Genomic DNA, 16,991 nt, shown 5'->3' on the forward strand with positions numbered 1-16,991 from the left:
GCAGTTTGTTTTATATCTAAAACTATGTTATGTTTAATTTCGTATTTTGAACTGAATATGCAAGTCCATGGCTTTATTTTAAAGGTATTTATTATGAATTTTTGCATATGTGATTAAAGCATGTATGGGATGACGTCAGTTAAGAAAATTAGGGGCGTTACATTTGGTATCAGAGCCCTAGGTTTTAGATCGTGTAGATCGGCCTATGATGTAAAAGCTCAAAGATGACAATACCCTCGAGTGGTGGGCTAAGGTTGTTACAAATGATATTAGAGTCAAACACTAGACAGTGTGCAAGTGAGGAAGCTAGGCTCCAAGGGGGTGGATTGTAAGATCCCATATCGGTTGGAGAGGGGACAAACCATTCCTTAGAAACATCTCCCTAATATACGCGTTTTAAAACCTGGGCCCCCGAGGGGGTGCATTGTGAGATCTCACATCCGTTGTAGAGGGAACAAATCATTCTTATAAAAGTGAAAACATCTCTCTAATAGACGCGTTTTAAAATGTGGGCCTCCAAGAGAGTGGATGATGAGATCCCACTTCGGCTATAGAGGGAACAATGCATTCCTTGGGAGGGTATAGAAACATTCACATAATAGATGTGTTTTAAAACCTTGACAATGCCCATAAAGAAGAGCCCAAAGAGTAGTTGTAGGTTTGGGCGGTTGCAACAAACTATCTTGTAGTCATTTGAAATCTTAGTTTTCTTACTTTGGTAAATCTAAATCTTATTTTCTCCGGGATCATTCCAATTTTATATATATACATATATATTATATATACACATATATGTGTATATGTGTATATATATGTATATGTGTATATGTGTATATATGTATATCTGTGTATATGTGTATGTGTATATATGTATATATGTGTATATGTGTATATGTATATATGTATATATATATATATATATATATATATATATATATATATATATATATATGTATATGTATATATGTGTATATATATTAATTAGATCTTAAGGTCTTTGTTCTTCTAGAATTCCGAGTTTCATATCATTGTTTCTCTAATTTTGGCCTAAAAGTCGTTTCCTCCATTGTCAACAAAGGTTTCTTCTCTTCTCCATGAACTCAATTTTCTTACCGTTCTTTATAGCTTATTTTAATGAGCCAAAATTCACGGTACCATTTTTTACTAAGTGAAACAAAAACACAATTGAATTCCGAGTTTCATATCATTGTTTCTCTAATTTTGGCCTAAAAGTCGTTTCCTCCATTGTCAACAAAGGTTTCTTCTCTTCTCCATGAACTCAATTTTCTTACCGTTCTTTATAGCTTATTTTAATGAGCCAAAATTCACGGTACCATTTTTTACTAAGTGAAACAAAAACACAATTGAATTTCGAGTTTCATATCATTGTTTCTCTAATTTTGGCCTAAAAGTCGTTTCCTCCATTGTCAACAAAGGTTTCTTCTCTTCTCCATGAACTCAATTTTCTTACCGTTCTTTATAGCTTATTTTAATGAGCCAAAATTCACGGTACCATTTTTTACTAAGTGAAACAAAAACACAAAAAAAAAAAAAAAAAAAAAATGGTCAAAAAAAGTTTTGACATATTTGGAAGAAATAAAACTAATAAAAAGTATCGGTGCCTATAAGTAATTCACATATTCACTTATTAAAACTATTATAATAGTAATCAAACCAATAATTACCAAAACATAGAAATTGACATAAAAGAAAAACATATCGATAGAAGAGAGACTAATCTAAGCCTAGCAAATTTTATAAGTCAAAATATCATTAACCAAGAGGTCAGATTTTCGAATATTCCACGTTAAGGAGAGAGATATAGAGAGAGAGGATTATCCGAGGAGTATCCAGTTCAGTCATAGCTTATAGCTTTTCCTTTCCATTTAAAGATACAATGCCTTGAGACTTAGTACTAGACGAGATTCATAACAACTTTACTCTATTTTCATGATTGAAGGTGTGGTTTTTTTCCCCTTTTTGTCCCCTTTTTGAATTTTATTACAATGCAATTGTTAGAAAGTGACATAGAAATTGGAGACGAGGAAGATCAGATCAGATCAGATCAGATAGGCAGAACTATAGCTGATAGAAGTTAATGATGGGAGAAGAAGAAGAAGATGAAGATTATCTTCTTAAGAGATTGTATGCTGGCAGTTCTTTCACACTTGAGGTATCTTCGAGTTCAAGCTCACGTTCTAACTGACTTCTGGTAGACTTCAAAACATCCTGAAGATTAAAACCAAAGTTACAGAACATAAGATTAAGGCTTCTTCATTTCAACATCTATACGCTCGAATGCTCGACACTTACGTTGAAATCCATATAGGAAGCGCGCTTGGCAAGCCATTGAGCATCCATCAATTGGAAGGCTATACAGAACAGGTTATCAAATGCCATCTCGTCGTTCTCTAGAAGTTCTAAGAAACGGATCCCAGCCGATGAACTTGGCTTCCCTGCAACAAAATATCACTTATGTCGTTTATTAAGGGCTCGAGATTCTCGACCGAGAATGTTTGAGTGGCACCAACATACTCGAAGTATGCGATTTAACAAAGTCTTCAAATTTGCAAAAATCGAATTTTATCAATCATCTTACCTGATTGGAGATCTAACATTTGCACCAACATAAATGAAATGTTGATACCAGCGACGGCGAATGGATATTCCCACTCAGCTCTCTGACCATCTTTTTTATACAACAATCTATGGAATGACTCCTGTACAGAAATCCATCCGACCATTTCATGGACGAATCACAGATTGTATCTTATCAATTTAGCCAAAAGGAAAAAGATAATATCACTTGGATCTAATTAACACGATTCACAAAGCAGGACCGACTAGCATGCTCATCCAAAGCAAGATATACTTCGCGTTTCTAGCAGTACATATTCAGCATGTCTTGAAGGATGAATTTAAACCATGTGAAAGTAACAGTCGGTCGCAATAGGAGGAACGGTCTACAGTATACTTTTCAACTATTTTTAACTCCAAAGCTTCATAAAGTGGCTCCTCACTGAAAGGACTATAAGAACATAATGCTTCTCCTTATCGTGCTTTTAACCACTAAGGAAGTAATTCATTTCCATGGTTCTTGAAGCGACTACAGTAAGGGTAACAGTAATTAAATATTTACATATATTACTATATGCTAATTAAAGGGAATCAGGTATATGAACATAACCGGATAGACAGAGCTTTAAACAAGAATGATAAAAAAAAATCATCATATAATGCTATAGAACAATAGTGGAGAAAATATTACAACACGGGAAAAGGAATCAAACCGGATATTTCTGGGCAAAGAAGATAAGGTTTTCCAGTGAAACAAATCCACCACCTCTACAAGAATATTGAAGAATAATAGATATTAACAGAAGAGAGATTAAACAAACGAAGTATTTCTTAGAAAAATAAATAGATTGTACTCACCTAAAATCTGTTGAAGGATCTGTACCTTGCCAACCCATGTCCTTCCAGAGCTCAGATTTAAGAGGTGGAAGCTCCCTGTCTGGATATGCCAACCTCCATAACCTTTTAAGAGCATCCTACAATGCATGGATTCATTTATTTTTCCATATAGAAATGTAGAAGTAAATAGCCAAATCCCTGTCACCATATATAGCTTTTTTTTTTTTTCCTAATCATCCATTTTAATTGTATTAAAAACTGAAGGTATAAGAAGCTTTGCTATACGAACCAAAGAGAGATACACAAAGTAGTCAGCCTAACATCCAAAAAATGCAGTGTGTTATGAAGTGCACTTTCAGTCTTCAACTAGGGAAAAAATATTTTTAACTGCTTAAAAGCACGCCCTACTGCGAATATTTATGTTTGGGTACAATTTTGAACAAGATTGCGGATGGAAGTATTTTTCAAAGACGCACTGCTAGGTTCTATATCAAAACTTCTGATATAGACACTTAACCTTAATCTCTAGTAAAATCTCTTTACACTCTCTCTTACTAATTTCTCTCTTCACACAAATTCTCTCATTAACTTCTCGTCACACAAATCATCTCGTCAATTACCTTATACATCTCTTGTTAGCTTCTTGTTACATACCAATCAACCAAAAAGTGTAAGCTAATGGATCATGGTAAATTTAATAATATCAATACTTTTAAACACTCCTTCCCTTGTGGGCTTAAAAGTTTGTAGGAGGTCCAAGCAAGTGGAAATCAATATTCAAAAGAAGAAATGACAATACAGAAGTTTGAACGTAAGACCACTTGCCTAATACCATTTAAAATATCAAGAGAATATTAATGTCTTCTGTTATTCATTGCTGTTATTCGCAATGAAAGACGAGGGTTTCTTAAGTACAAGAAAACTCCATTACTGAAAAGTACATAATCTCACTAACAAATAAAAATTACTTCTAATATAATATAGTAAATACAAAAGATTCTTATTTAATTAAAAAAATGAAATAACCGACACTTCTCTTCACAAATATTTCTCTTACAAATCCCCCTCAGGCACACCATTTATTACTGGACTCTCTATACTCACTTTCTCTCCATTATTTCATTTCCCATGCCATTTTAATTATTTTCATTTTCATATTTATTTTTTAATTATTCTTTTATAAGAAACAGAGGAAAAATATACTAAGGAAACAAAAACAAAAAGCAGCCGAAGGATATTGAGGGATAAACCTTTGGAGCTATTGGTTGAGGGTGTTTGGAGTTCTTGGGTTTGGAATTTTCAATTTTGTGGAGCATCTAGATTGAGACGATAATAGAACTTTTGAGAGGTGGAAAGATCGGGTGAAGAAGTTCGGAGGTGGGTAGGTTCAATCCCTCCTTGGGGGTGTCAATCACTAAGCTTTTTTTGTAATTATGAGTTTGGTCTTATTCTTTAAGATTGGAGTCCTTTTTTGTAGTTACGGGCAGGCTCCCTTTTCGGGTTGGGCTTGTTTTTTTGTGTGCCCTTGTTTATTCTTTCATTTTTTTTCAGTGAAAGCAGTTTCTTACGCATACAAACAAAGAAAACAATAAAGTGCCCAAGCTACCCAATTCCTTAAAATCTTAGCCTTGTTTTAAAAGGAAAACCAATTAGCACCTCAAGAAGTTCCTTCCCAACCATAAGCTTCATAAAATTATAATAGATTCTCTCTTTAATACTTTCAATTATTTTAATTTTAGTCACTTTTCAATTTTGCAAATATTTGTCAAGTAAATATTGATACTTCAAATCAAAGGTTACTTCTAATTAGGTCAAAAAAGCTTATGAAATATTGTAACCAAACAACAAAATGTTTCAATAGCAAACATTTTTTTATTGAAGAACTTATACAAAGTGCTTATATAAGGGAGACCTCTATTAGGCCATTTACTTTTAGTCTGTTTGCACTCATGTGATTTGGTGTTCCGGTAGGGGAGCATAGAGTAAGGGAGTATGTTTTTGCCTCTTGTACTTGCTTTGTGTGACGTAGAGTGGTGGGAAACGTTGGCCCTCTTGAATTGTTTGGCTCTCTAAAATTACTTTCAATTGTTATCCCAACTCTTACCAATAATATCCCCCTTGTTTTCTTAAAATGGACGTAATATGATGAAATTCCATCATAACATTAATTTCTTATAATTACTATGGATCCATGATCAAACATATCTGATCTCAGTACACATGGAATAGGCTTGTTCAGAATAACGTAATTTTTGAAGCACCCTTTTCCCCACCTCTCTCAAACTCCCAGTCTAATTCTCCTCAGGACCACTTTTTCCTTCTTGCATTACTCTAAAGTGAACCAGTGGCTTATCGATCTCATGGCTAACAGAAGTTACGTATGACATTGGAAGTATCAGGCAGGCAGGTCAGACTAACTTGGATATTACCGGACAGAAAATTTTGGTGATTATGTAGAAACAAGCATACAAGCACAGACAGAAAACCTCGAAATAGACGAGATATAATAAAGATGAACAGACATGAAAGCTATTTTTCATGAGAGTCGTAAGCTGAGTAAGCTTGAATAAATCCATGAACCACAAGAAATGGAAATGTTCAAACTAGTAAATTCAATTACCAACAAAGGATTCACTTTGTTATATAAGTCTGAGAAGAATTTCATAACTATAGCTTGCAGGAATACTTAAATTTCAAAGCATCAAAAGAAAAGGAGGGTAATAACATGTATATAACAAAATCCATAAAATTTGAAATCCCATAAAAATGTTGACTTACTTGGTGCTCAACACGAGATCCATCAAAGGGAACTTCCAGCCTTTGCTTTAAATTCCTGAGTCTTTCTTCCTATGTACCAGAGATTTTTAAATTTGTTAACAGATAGTCTACCTTCAAAAAGATGGCAATACAAAAGACCATGGAAGTATATCAAACCATTAAACTTGACAAACTGACGCAACAAATGTAAGTGAGTTGATTCACTTAGTTGAATATTAAAGTTGGTTGGGAGTTACATTTTGAAACGAAAAAATTGATAATTTAGACCAACGGCGACTGTGAATTTTAGTAAATTGATAACTTTTAAATGATGCAAATCAAGAGTGTAGCCTAAAAGTTTCTCAAAGGGAGAACCCTGTTTTGAGATGGATATGACATTCGCCTACTTAGAAAAACTGCAAGACAAATGATACATTAAAGACATGCAGTTTCCACAATAGGACGATGTTTATGATTTTTTATTTAAAATCCTTTTTAATGGAAAAATGAGCGAACAGAATAATGGTGAAATTCGCCACCACCATGAGATCTACAGATTTTTATTTTTGTGAAAGAAGATTTCAACGAGGGCACAAATTTTTGTAGAATCACATCAAATTTATAGGTAAGAGAAAAAGCCAAGTGAATTTGCTAAAATTATCAATAAAACTAACATAGTACCAGTTTAGATCTTATGTTTGAAATCAGTTAAAGCATAGTTCTCACGCACAAGTGTGTAGACTAATAATTGTATCAATTAAGTAAGAAACATCATTCCAATTAATAACGGGACATCCTAGAAAACCAATATAGAAAATTTTATTAAATCATAATCAGACCTCGGCTAAGAAACTTCTTGCAAAACAGAATTACTTTGATTAAATTGCAATGAAAATTCAGGAGAATAAGGAATCCAAACTTCATTTACCTGTAGAAGACTAAGAGGTGGAGCCACCCTATGGTTTTTTCCATTGTGCGTGGTCATAGAAAATGGCAAAAGTCGACCAAAGAGTGCTCCAGAACCAAAGACAATGTTTGCTACAAAAATTAAGACAGTATTAGTCGACAATGATCAACATACTCTACCATCGATTCATTTCTCTGAGTTCACCACATCAATTCATTATATAGAAACTACATTCACAAAAATTACACAATATCATTATGAAAGCCACTTGGGTTCCACAAAGTGAAGGAAGTTTGACAAATCTAAGCAATAGAATGTTCGATTAAGACAAATTAATAGCTAAAATGGTTGATGTGTTCCTTAAAACACTAACAAGCATTTTCTAGTATTGAAATATTTTCCTTTTGAAGTTTCCATTTCCTCCATGAAACAGAAATATTTGCTCACAGCCCCCATTCAGTATTATCTAACACGTTCTGTTGTTTCTCAAGAGAAGAGAGCTTGAGTGCTACAGCTTGTATCTCTCTTTGGTGCAAGCTGGCTTGAGATTTAATAGGAGAGATGCCTCGACATACTTCTCCAAGAATATTTTGTACCCTTCTTGAGAAAAATAGTAACTTTTTTTAAATGGAAACCTGATGCTTCTTCTCCTTCTCCAAAGCCCAAACAGAGACCCCAAAGGATAGAGTTTAAAGACCTATAGGTGGCTTATTTCAAAGACTTGCTATCCATTCTTTGAGCTAAATTGATAGCCTCAAAAGAAATGATCGAGAACCAAATAGTATTCAAGTCTCATATCCTATGGTGTACCATCAAACATGTTCTCTATTTATCCTGTCGAAGTTAAAGCTGCTCACAGTGCCAAAACTGTAGATGTAGTATGCATTCATAACCCAATTGTAAAAACCAAGTTCTCCAAAAAGTTCTGTTCTCCACAATCGTCAGATTGCTATCGTTTCGATTCTCCGCTGAATGTTCTGATTTCTCCCACCAAGTTGATGCACCCCCTTCCTTGCAAGTTTATACTAATAAGCAACTAGTTTACCTGATAATCCTCAACTATATCCATATAGAAGTAGTCAAAGATATTGATATTCTCAACTATTTGAATCAATCAAAGAAGTCTTTGATGAGCAGGTGGTAATCAAAATATGGGGAGGTCTATCTTGATTGGTATTTTTTGACCTCAAGCCATTTATGGGGAAAGTTATTCTCCACCTAACTTATTTCTTCAAAGAAAAATTCCTCCAAATACTCTTTAGTTTCTCCATCTACTACAGCTCTTAGTTGGGATAAACAACTTTCTCCATAGAGATAAAATACTTTCCAACCACATTACAGACTTCCCTTTGAGCTCTTTTTATTCCCTCGCTTCCAACCACACTTCTATCCACCCTTTAAGATCAATTACTTCATCCTTAATGTAGGAAAATACGGATGATCTTCAACAGTAGGCATCCTCTCATTGCATCAGCTAGCATCATTACTGAAAGAAATACCTGGACTACTATAATCCAACTAACATAGGAAGTCAAAGGAAAGCCCTAACCTAGTAGAAATATTTTCCAAACTACTTAGAGTTTCCTACTTTATTTCACAATCATGCGTTTTCCATAACTAAGAGAACAGTATTTTCAAAAAAAAATATATATATCCCTTCCTACTTGAACACACAATTAGCTCACAGGCACTCAAAACAGTTATATAAAATGTAACATTACATGCTGCAGGAAGAAGGCTATAACATAAAAACAGTACCTTGGTAGTTGCTAGAGCTAAAAGAAGTGTCTACTAACAAAGACCAAAACTGTTGTAGTGTTGGTCCTCATAAAAACTGAAGTAACACAACCACTGCGATAACTTTGACTCTCGAATATTTAAAAATATAAATGTTGATCAAGAGAAGTTACACAAACACAAGGATACACCAGGATTTTTGTGAAGGGATAGCAGGTGATGTGTCCATATGGTATTCTCTAACCATATAAATTATAATATAAATATATGATGCTGTTTAAAAAGGAAGAATCATGAATAATGAGATAAACAAGATAATTTTCAATTTATTGTTTGAACATAAAACATTTTTAAAATCACTGAAGCCAATAAATTCTTTCCCTCCAATTCATGAAAATAATTGAAAGTATGAAATCTTTTTCAGTTCATTACAAATCTTTCAGCCAAACTATCAGATCCCATGAGTCCGTGACTAAAAATTAGTTAAACTAATCTGAATGCTTTATCTTGTATTAACAGAATCCATTCTAAGAAAAGAACTATACCTATCCACTGAGCCCATTGTGCAATCAACTGAGAAAACAAAAGTGTCCAGTGTAGCTGTTGCTTCTTCCGCTCATCGTCCCAAATATCTTCAAGTGTGCGTACCTTTTATAAGAAAAACAACAAAGGAATCAACTGCCAAAGACTGTTAGAGGAAAAATAAACAAAGAACATGATAGCATAAGCACTCAGGACACTTTATAAAGCACAGGATAAGGATAATTCCAACAGGGGAAAAGAGTAAGGAGGCGAAAAAAAGGAATTAAGCTCTAACCTCCGAGCTTCTATCACTATATGCATGGCTGCCAAGCAGAGGCTCACTCAAACCTTCGAAGCCAGAAGCATCATATTTTTCATTTCTTTTCCCATCAACATCACCATGATGGAGCCTCCTCCTCAAAGTTCTTGAAGTCATTAAATAACTTCTTAATCACCCTGCTATATATCAATCAAAAATACCTTCAGTTCCACAATTGATAAACCCCCCCAAATACAAAAGACCCATCATCAAGCACGTGGTAGCATTCTGAGTCTAGTACAGAAGGAACATCGAATTTCATAACTAGAACTTTAGATTCCTTAACAATTGAACAGCAAAGCGATACAAAGTGAAAAACAGCTGCTCAAGGACATCGAAAACGGCACAATGTTGAGCTAAACAGAGAAAAATTCACACAGAAATTAATGAGTTACAAATTGAGGCACAGAAACAAACAAGTATTACCTGAAAACTTGAATTGAAGGGGCGAATCAACCAATCAATCAAAATTCCCCAAAACAAACATAAATCGAAGAGTGTCCCTCACAAAGAAATCCTCAGAAACTGCCCTATTTATTCCGAATTGCGTTGCTTAACAAGGAAGTCGAAGTCAATTGAATTCGAATTGAATAAACACAGGTAATTGCATCCGTCTCGCGCTCGAACTTGTCCTCGAAGAAAACTGCTCTCCTCCTGCTTGAATTTATTTATTGTTCTTGTTTTTTTTTTCTTTTTTTTTTCTTTTATTTGTTATTTGTTATTTGTTATTTGTTATTTGTTATTTGTTATATTATTATTTATTTTATTATTTTTGACGGAAGCTTTTATTACTTTATTATTAATAATTATTAATTATATTTGTTCTTCCTTCGCAATAGGGGCTTTGCTTTTGACTTTATATTTCTTCTAGGAGAGTTTTTGAATTATGGCTTATTTTAATGATAATATATAGTTTTAAAATGTCAATTTGATAGGCACGGTCATATGACCCGAACCTCGACCCACTCGAATTATCTAATTCAAACCATAAAAATTAAGTTGGGTTCGGTTAAGTTAATTTATATATATATATATATATATATATATATATATATATAGTTTCGGGTGGGTTGGATTTTCGGGTGGGTTGGATTTTAAAAAGGTGGCTTGTCTCGCCTTTTAAAAGGGGTGGGAACAGTTGAGAACAAAGTGACGAACGGGTGTGTTACGCGTGGGAATCTGTCGAACAGTTCGGGGAAAATCCTGAATCAAGTTAAAAGGCGTTGTTTGATGAGCCTGCGTAGTATTAGGTCGTTGGTCAGGTAAAGGTTGATCAAGTCAATGATGTTTAGCTCGTCTTTTCGGATGATCAGCCACACTGGGACTGAAAAATGGCCTGGACTCCCACAAGGGACAACAGTGGGGAATCTTGGACAATGGGCGAAAGCCCGATCCAGCAATATTGCGTGAGTGAAGAAGGGCAATGTCGCTTGTAAAGCTCTTTCGTCGAGTGCGCGATCATGACAGGACTCGAGGAAGAAGCCCCGGCTAACTCCATGCCAACAGTCGCGGTAAGACTGGGAGTAAAGGGCACGTAGGCGAGGAATCGAGTTGAAAGTGACAGTCGGCAAAAGCTGTGGAATGCTCTCGAAACCCATTCAATCGATGGCAGGTTGACAAACTTACCTTATTTTCAAGATTATTATAATGATTCAGAATATTTGACTTCTACAATCGATGATAATGATAAATTGTGACTTATGGATATTTAATATTTGAGTTTTATGAAATTAAGTATATTGGTATAATTTTTTAAAATAATTTAAAAAAGCAATACGAGAACCCAACCTAAAAATAAAAGGTTAGGTTGGGTTAGGTTGTGAAGACTATTTCGGTTGCTGAGTGGTTCCAAACAACTCAAAATTTCAGATTGTTTCAAAAGATTTCTCCAACCAACCTAACCATGTACACCGTGTATTTCTAAAGGTTTGTGAAAACATCTGTCAATTGCATTTTAGTTGAAACATAACATGGTTTGATGATTCCAACTTCTAACTTTTTCCGAACTATATAGCAATCTATTTTAATGTGCTTCATACGTTCGTGAAAAACTGGATTGGCTATTATATGTAATGCTGTTGATTATCGGCATACAACCATGCTGGTTCGGACAACGAAGCTTTCAAGTATTGAAGAATGTATCTTAGCCAAGTTAACTCTAAACAAGTATTTGTCATAGCTCGATACTCAGCTTCTGCTGATGATCTGGACACTTTGTGATATAAACCAAGAAACATCAATCATACAATATACTTCATTGAAAATGTGAAGAAAATATGGTTGAAATTATCAAAAGATATTTCAATTCATGCCACAATGGAGAAGAATGAAGTTTAATGTTATAAATTTTGGGTGGATTACAATTTAGAGTTATTGTATTTCATTAATGTATTTTAAGATTTTTTATTTACATAGGTTACAATTACATCCCGGTTAATTATGGTCATTAAGTATGAATGTTACCCCTCTTTTGCCTTTAATAGTTTCATTTTGATGCTATATAAGTTGTATTTGTAAGGAGACTTGGAAAATATAGTAAAAGAAGCTGTTCTTCTCTAGCCAATGACTAAGTTTCTTTGCAATTATATGTAGTTTAGGTTGCATATGATTCTTCTCTAGCCAATGGCTAACTTTCTTTGCAATTATATGTAGTTTAGGTTGTGCATATAGAATCATTCAAGCTCGACATGATCAATCTTGCTTGTGGAGGGATTCGAATCTCAAACAAGTATTCTTGCATTGAGATATTTGATCAACAAGAATCATTCAAGCTAGAGATCTTGCTTGTGGAGTGATTCGAATCTCAAACAATGTTCTTGCCTTGAGATATTTGATCAACAAGATAATCTGAATCTTACTCTCCTTATAGTGATTCCCATATCACTTTGTTTTTTACACTTCTAAGAAATAATTGAATTATAGTGATTCCCATATCACTTTGTTTTTTACACTTCTAAGAAATAATTGAATTTCCGAAGGGGATACAAAGCTCAGATGATTTGGAAACATTGGTTTGCTTTGCTTTTCAGACTTACAAGAAATATATGAATTTCATGAAGATGCAAAACTAAAAAATAGACCGTATTTGATGTATCTCAAAACTTGAATAGCTACGTCCCAGTGTAATTTTCTTGGTTCACGTGTGAATGATTTACTCGATGATTGTTAATTTGTCTCATTTAATTTGATTGGAACAAGTGAATATCCTGTCTCATCAAAATAATGAATATAATAAGGATCTATCAAATCAAAATCCATATTTAAAAACACCAAGATCCATATTCCCCTTGAATCACTTCAGATGTTTTTCAAAGAAGTTTCAGAGGATAACTCGAACAAGCATATCTCATCACTTTGGCCACCTTCGTGAAGATCTTGTTTATGGTCAAGTAGAAGCCGTTGGATTAGAAGCATTTAGAAGAGAAAAAAGGTAGACAGGTTCTTCTAATGCAGACATGTGCTAAGATCGTTATGAGTGATAATGGAAAGAGATCTTTTAACTTGAGAGCGACAAGACAAGAATTAACGAGATCTTTTAACATACGATACTTAAATAAAATCATAAAATCATACTCGAGTAATCAATAAATTAAAATAAATTGATAAATAGTAAAAAAAATTAAAATAAAACAAAGGCTATAAAGTTAATCGCATAAGTGGCATTGTAATTTAGTGGACTATGAATGTGTTTCTCTCAAATTGGTTGATAAAAAAAAGAATCCCCACAAACACTTCCCTTAACTAATAGATAAAAAAAACAAATTAAAGACATAAATTACTAACAAAAACCAATACAATATGGCTGCCAATTCCACAATCTCCACTAAAACCATCCATTAAACGCATACCCAACACACTCAGCCTTTAAAAGCTCTTTTCAGATGAGATGAGATGAGATGAGATGAGATGAGGTTATGAGTAAACAAATGGCTTCTTTTTGCCTTTATCCACTAAATGTTACTATCAACTAAGTGGTCTCTTAGTGACATATAAGTTAGTAGCTGTGCATCGAAGTGTATATTCACAGTATTCCCCATTGATATGATCTCCTAAGTAATCTAAAAGGGAAAGGGAACAAGAAAAAAGAAGAAGCTATCTACACTTTGAGTGACCCTTTAGGAAACTTGTACCTTTTTTCCAAGAGATGATTCATGTCATTCTCTGTGTGTGTGTGTTTCCATTTGAGATCTCGGGAGATCTCGAGAATGCTCCAACTCGATCGATATGTGAATCAGACCAAGGAATCGCCATGTCCGATGCTGAACTTGCAGAGGGGGCAGGTTGCGTTTATTCGAAGCCATTTGACAATGCATCGAGTATGGAAATGATGACTACAGGGAAGCATGCACAATTGTACTCCATGTACATACTGGGCAAGGCATATGCAGCATGCCTACGATTATAATACAATGTAGAGTTAATCACGTAGCAAAGAGTCCTACAAGGGTACATTACAAAGGCATTACGAGGAAAAAAAAACGTCATTCCGAAACAAGGAACCGTGACTCTATTTGAGTCGGATAAAGCATTTAAAGAAAAACTCAAACTATTTTGCAACAGTATCACGGATAACCTTGTTTCGCTACAAGACCTACATGTATAACAATAGTTAACAGGTCGATAGGCATATGTTTAAATAGGAAAATTTTGTTCAAGGAATGATACGAGACGTCTATTTTATGAGTTTGAAGATGTGAGATTCCACCTCAGTTGGGGAGGAGAACGAAACATTCTTTATAAGGGTGTGGAAACCTCTTCTTAGCATATGCGTTTTAAAAACCTTGAGGGAAAGCCCAAAGAGGACATCTGCTAGTGGTAGGCTTGGACCGTTGCAGAGTGTTTTCATTTACTATGTTGGTTCCTAATAGATGAAAATAGAATGTAAGTAAAAAATAAGATGGTTGCTCACCGAGTCCTCTGTATTTAGAAGGTGTTCAGTTGTATAACCATTGTAGCCAGGCTCCAAGGTCATCCCAACTTCATGTTTCTTGTCACTGTCGAACGACTCGAGTGGATTGTCTTGGCGAAACCTGTACTTGGGAAGTGCTCTAATTTCATCTTCAGAGGCACCTTCTAGGAATGTCATGGTATAGCCATATGCTAAAAATGGTATTATGCAGCAAACAGTAAAGAAACCAACAAAAGCCATCCCAGTGCAGAAGATAATAAAGAACACATCAAAGGCTAGGAAAACCACTGCCAACCTGCGGTTCATATCATGAGTCCATTAGCGAGACCTCATATGTGACTTCTATCAAGTTAAATGAGAAGTTTCCACACACAAAAACGACTATAAAACGATTAAAACAACATAAACAAATAGCCAACAGCACGAAACAATGCCGAACCCACGGGAGACGGCCACAGGCACACAAGAAGAAACTGAAACTAGCTAAACAATAATATGATAACATAGCTTGAATACTTTTTTCAGTCTTGACAGCTTTCATTCGCACATTTGCAAGTAATATAAGAACCGAGATAAAAAAAAATACACAGTTATTGCTTTTCAAAGAGATTCAGCGGGTCAATCCTTGCCATCAGCATGGTCGTATAGTTCAAGATGTGTTTATATCATAATTCTACTAAGTTGATCTTAAACCATAGACGACTTTAGCAAGAGAAAAAAGGGTTTCAAGATCTTAGGAGGGAGCATTTACCAGTAGAGCCGGGGAGAGCCTTCCAAAAGAGATTGACCACCCGTGACAATCCAATAGAATCCAAAAACCCACCAGATATATGACATCATTGTGTTCGATGCTTCCAATCTTTTCAAAAATCTAAGGGAAAAAAACAGAGAGGTAAATAGAAAGATAGATAACACCTCCATATGTAATGGCAGAAGAAGAACAATAAGTAAACATGCAAATATCTTGATGGGAAACAAGTTCCTGCTAGTTAAGTGTGAAATCCTTCCAAGACATGGAAATAAGAACCTAATCCAATGAACCTTTAAGAAAAAAGCTAGAAGAATTGTTGTTGCCATAATAAAATAAAAATTCTTAATCAAGTTCAAAATACAGAATCCCTTCGAAATTAAACTAGAAGAACTCGATTAATCAAGTTAACGTTACATCTAAAAGAAAACCACATGATAATCAATCGACCAATTAAGAAAGATCTACAGCCAATATGGAAAGATGAACTCGCCATTCCAACAACTTGAGTGGTTTTTTATTTCCTAAAATCCATGAAGAACATGAAATAAATGGGATGATACATGCGTAAATTCCAATAGTTAACTATACTGATCGTAAGCGATTTGATAAAAATTGCCATAAACTAGCAGATAATCTTCACTACTGGCACCACAATCATTCTAAGAACCCAATAAATGAATTAAAATTAGACAAAAAAAAAAAAAAAAAAAAGAGAAATCAAGTCCAACAAAAAATCCCCCATACAAACTTTTCCGAAAAGAAAAAGTTACCTTATTCGATTATGAGAAAGGCGAAGTTCATCCTGAGCCACACGATTCTCAAACACAAATCGATAGCGAGAACTCCTTCTAAAGTAGGCAAAGAACACAAAAAAGACATGGAGAAGGCACTGGACAGCATAACCCGAAAGCCATAATCTCAAAGGAGCGGAAGGTTTCTCTTCAGCAGACAGTACGAGCACAATCACGGACACAAAAACGAAGAACAAATTCCAGAACAAGTCGAGTACCAAAATAGGCTTGATGAAGGACGACCCATTCCGCAAAAAAACCCGACGGTCGTATCCATTCTCATCCTCCTCATCATCAACTCGTGGTTCGGCACAGTCACCGAAGATTACGCCGCGATGTTCCATGATCAAATTGGCGGCGTCTTGAATCAAAGGAAGCGCGAATCTCGAGCTCAAGGTCCGCCGCCAGGACAAGAACCCGGTGCTCGATGGTCTGCCGCCGTCCATAAAAAGCCAAACCCGACGGAGAGAGAGAACGTGGAGATGATCGGAGAGAGGAGAAAAGGCGCCGGTGAAAAAAGCGAGGAGTTCCAGTGAGAGTTCAAATGGAGGAGGAATCGAATAGATATAGCGTTTGGAAATCCCTTCAAAACGATGTCGTTTTTGTAGTGGCTACGAATTAGCGCCCTGTTTGAATAAAATATTTAATTAATTTAATTAGTTTAATTAATTGGATTTTCCTAATTCTTTAATTAATTTTATCATAATTTCCATCAACAAACCTCAAAATTTTATATCTCCAAATTACTTTCTTCAATTTCAAACTTTTAATTTGAAATTAAAAAAAAAATCATTAATTTACAAAATTCAACTAGTTGAAATAAAAAAAAAATTAATATTATATTAATTAAAACTAAGATATAAAAAATAATTAATAATTTTAAA

The 16,991-nt window shown here is 34.7% G+C and overlaps 2 protein-coding genes across 3 annotated transcripts; both read right to left on the reverse strand.

Annotated features, from left to right (window-relative positions):
* Positions 1 to 1,925: 1,925 nt before the first annotated feature.
* LOC111803346 (ELMO/CED-12 family protein) lies at positions 1,926 to 10,349 on the reverse strand. 2 transcript variants are annotated; one of them, XM_023687702.2, is made up of 10 exons: positions 10,083 to 10,349; positions 9,633 to 9,793; positions 9,361 to 9,463; positions 7,100 to 7,209; positions 6,193 to 6,261; positions 3,436 to 3,551; positions 3,291 to 3,345; positions 2,600 to 2,720; positions 2,314 to 2,456; positions 1,926 to 2,229 (listed from the first exon to the last, which is right to left on the reverse strand). In XM_023687702.2, the coding sequence occupies exons 2-10, from the start codon at positions 9,771 to 9,773 to the stop codon at positions 2,128 to 2,130; spliced, it is 960 nt and encodes a 319-aa protein (XP_023543470.2). In that variant the 5' UTR covers positions 9,774 to 9,793; positions 10,083 to 10,349; the 3' UTR covers positions 1,926 to 2,127. The 2 variants fall into 2 exon arrangements, with proteins under 2 accessions (XP_023543470.2, XP_023543472.2); XM_023687704.2 differs by having other exon boundaries at positions 9,633 to 9,796.
* Positions 10,350 to 13,465: 3,116 nt separating this feature from the next.
* LOC111803343 (E3 ubiquitin-protein ligase At4g11680) lies at positions 13,466 to 16,656 on the reverse strand. The gene is made up of 4 exons (XM_023687699.2): positions 16,087 to 16,656; positions 15,317 to 15,436; positions 14,566 to 14,860; positions 13,466 to 14,049 (listed from the first exon to the last, which is right to left on the reverse strand). The coding sequence occupies exons 1-4, from the start codon at positions 16,551 to 16,553 to the stop codon at positions 13,888 to 13,890; spliced, it is 1,044 nt and encodes a 347-aa protein (XP_023543467.2). The 5' UTR covers positions 16,554 to 16,656; the 3' UTR covers positions 13,466 to 13,887.
* Between the last annotated feature and the right edge of the window lie 335 nt (positions 16,657 to 16,991).

The sequence above is a fragment of the Cucurbita pepo genome, chromosome 10, assembly GCF_057944985.1.
Source record: "Cucurbita pepo subsp. pepo isolate OVF chromosome 10, ASM5794498v1, whole genome shotgun sequence".
In the NCBI taxonomy this organism is placed as follows: domain Eukaryota; kingdom Viridiplantae; phylum Streptophyta; class Magnoliopsida; order Cucurbitales; family Cucurbitaceae; genus Cucurbita; species Cucurbita pepo.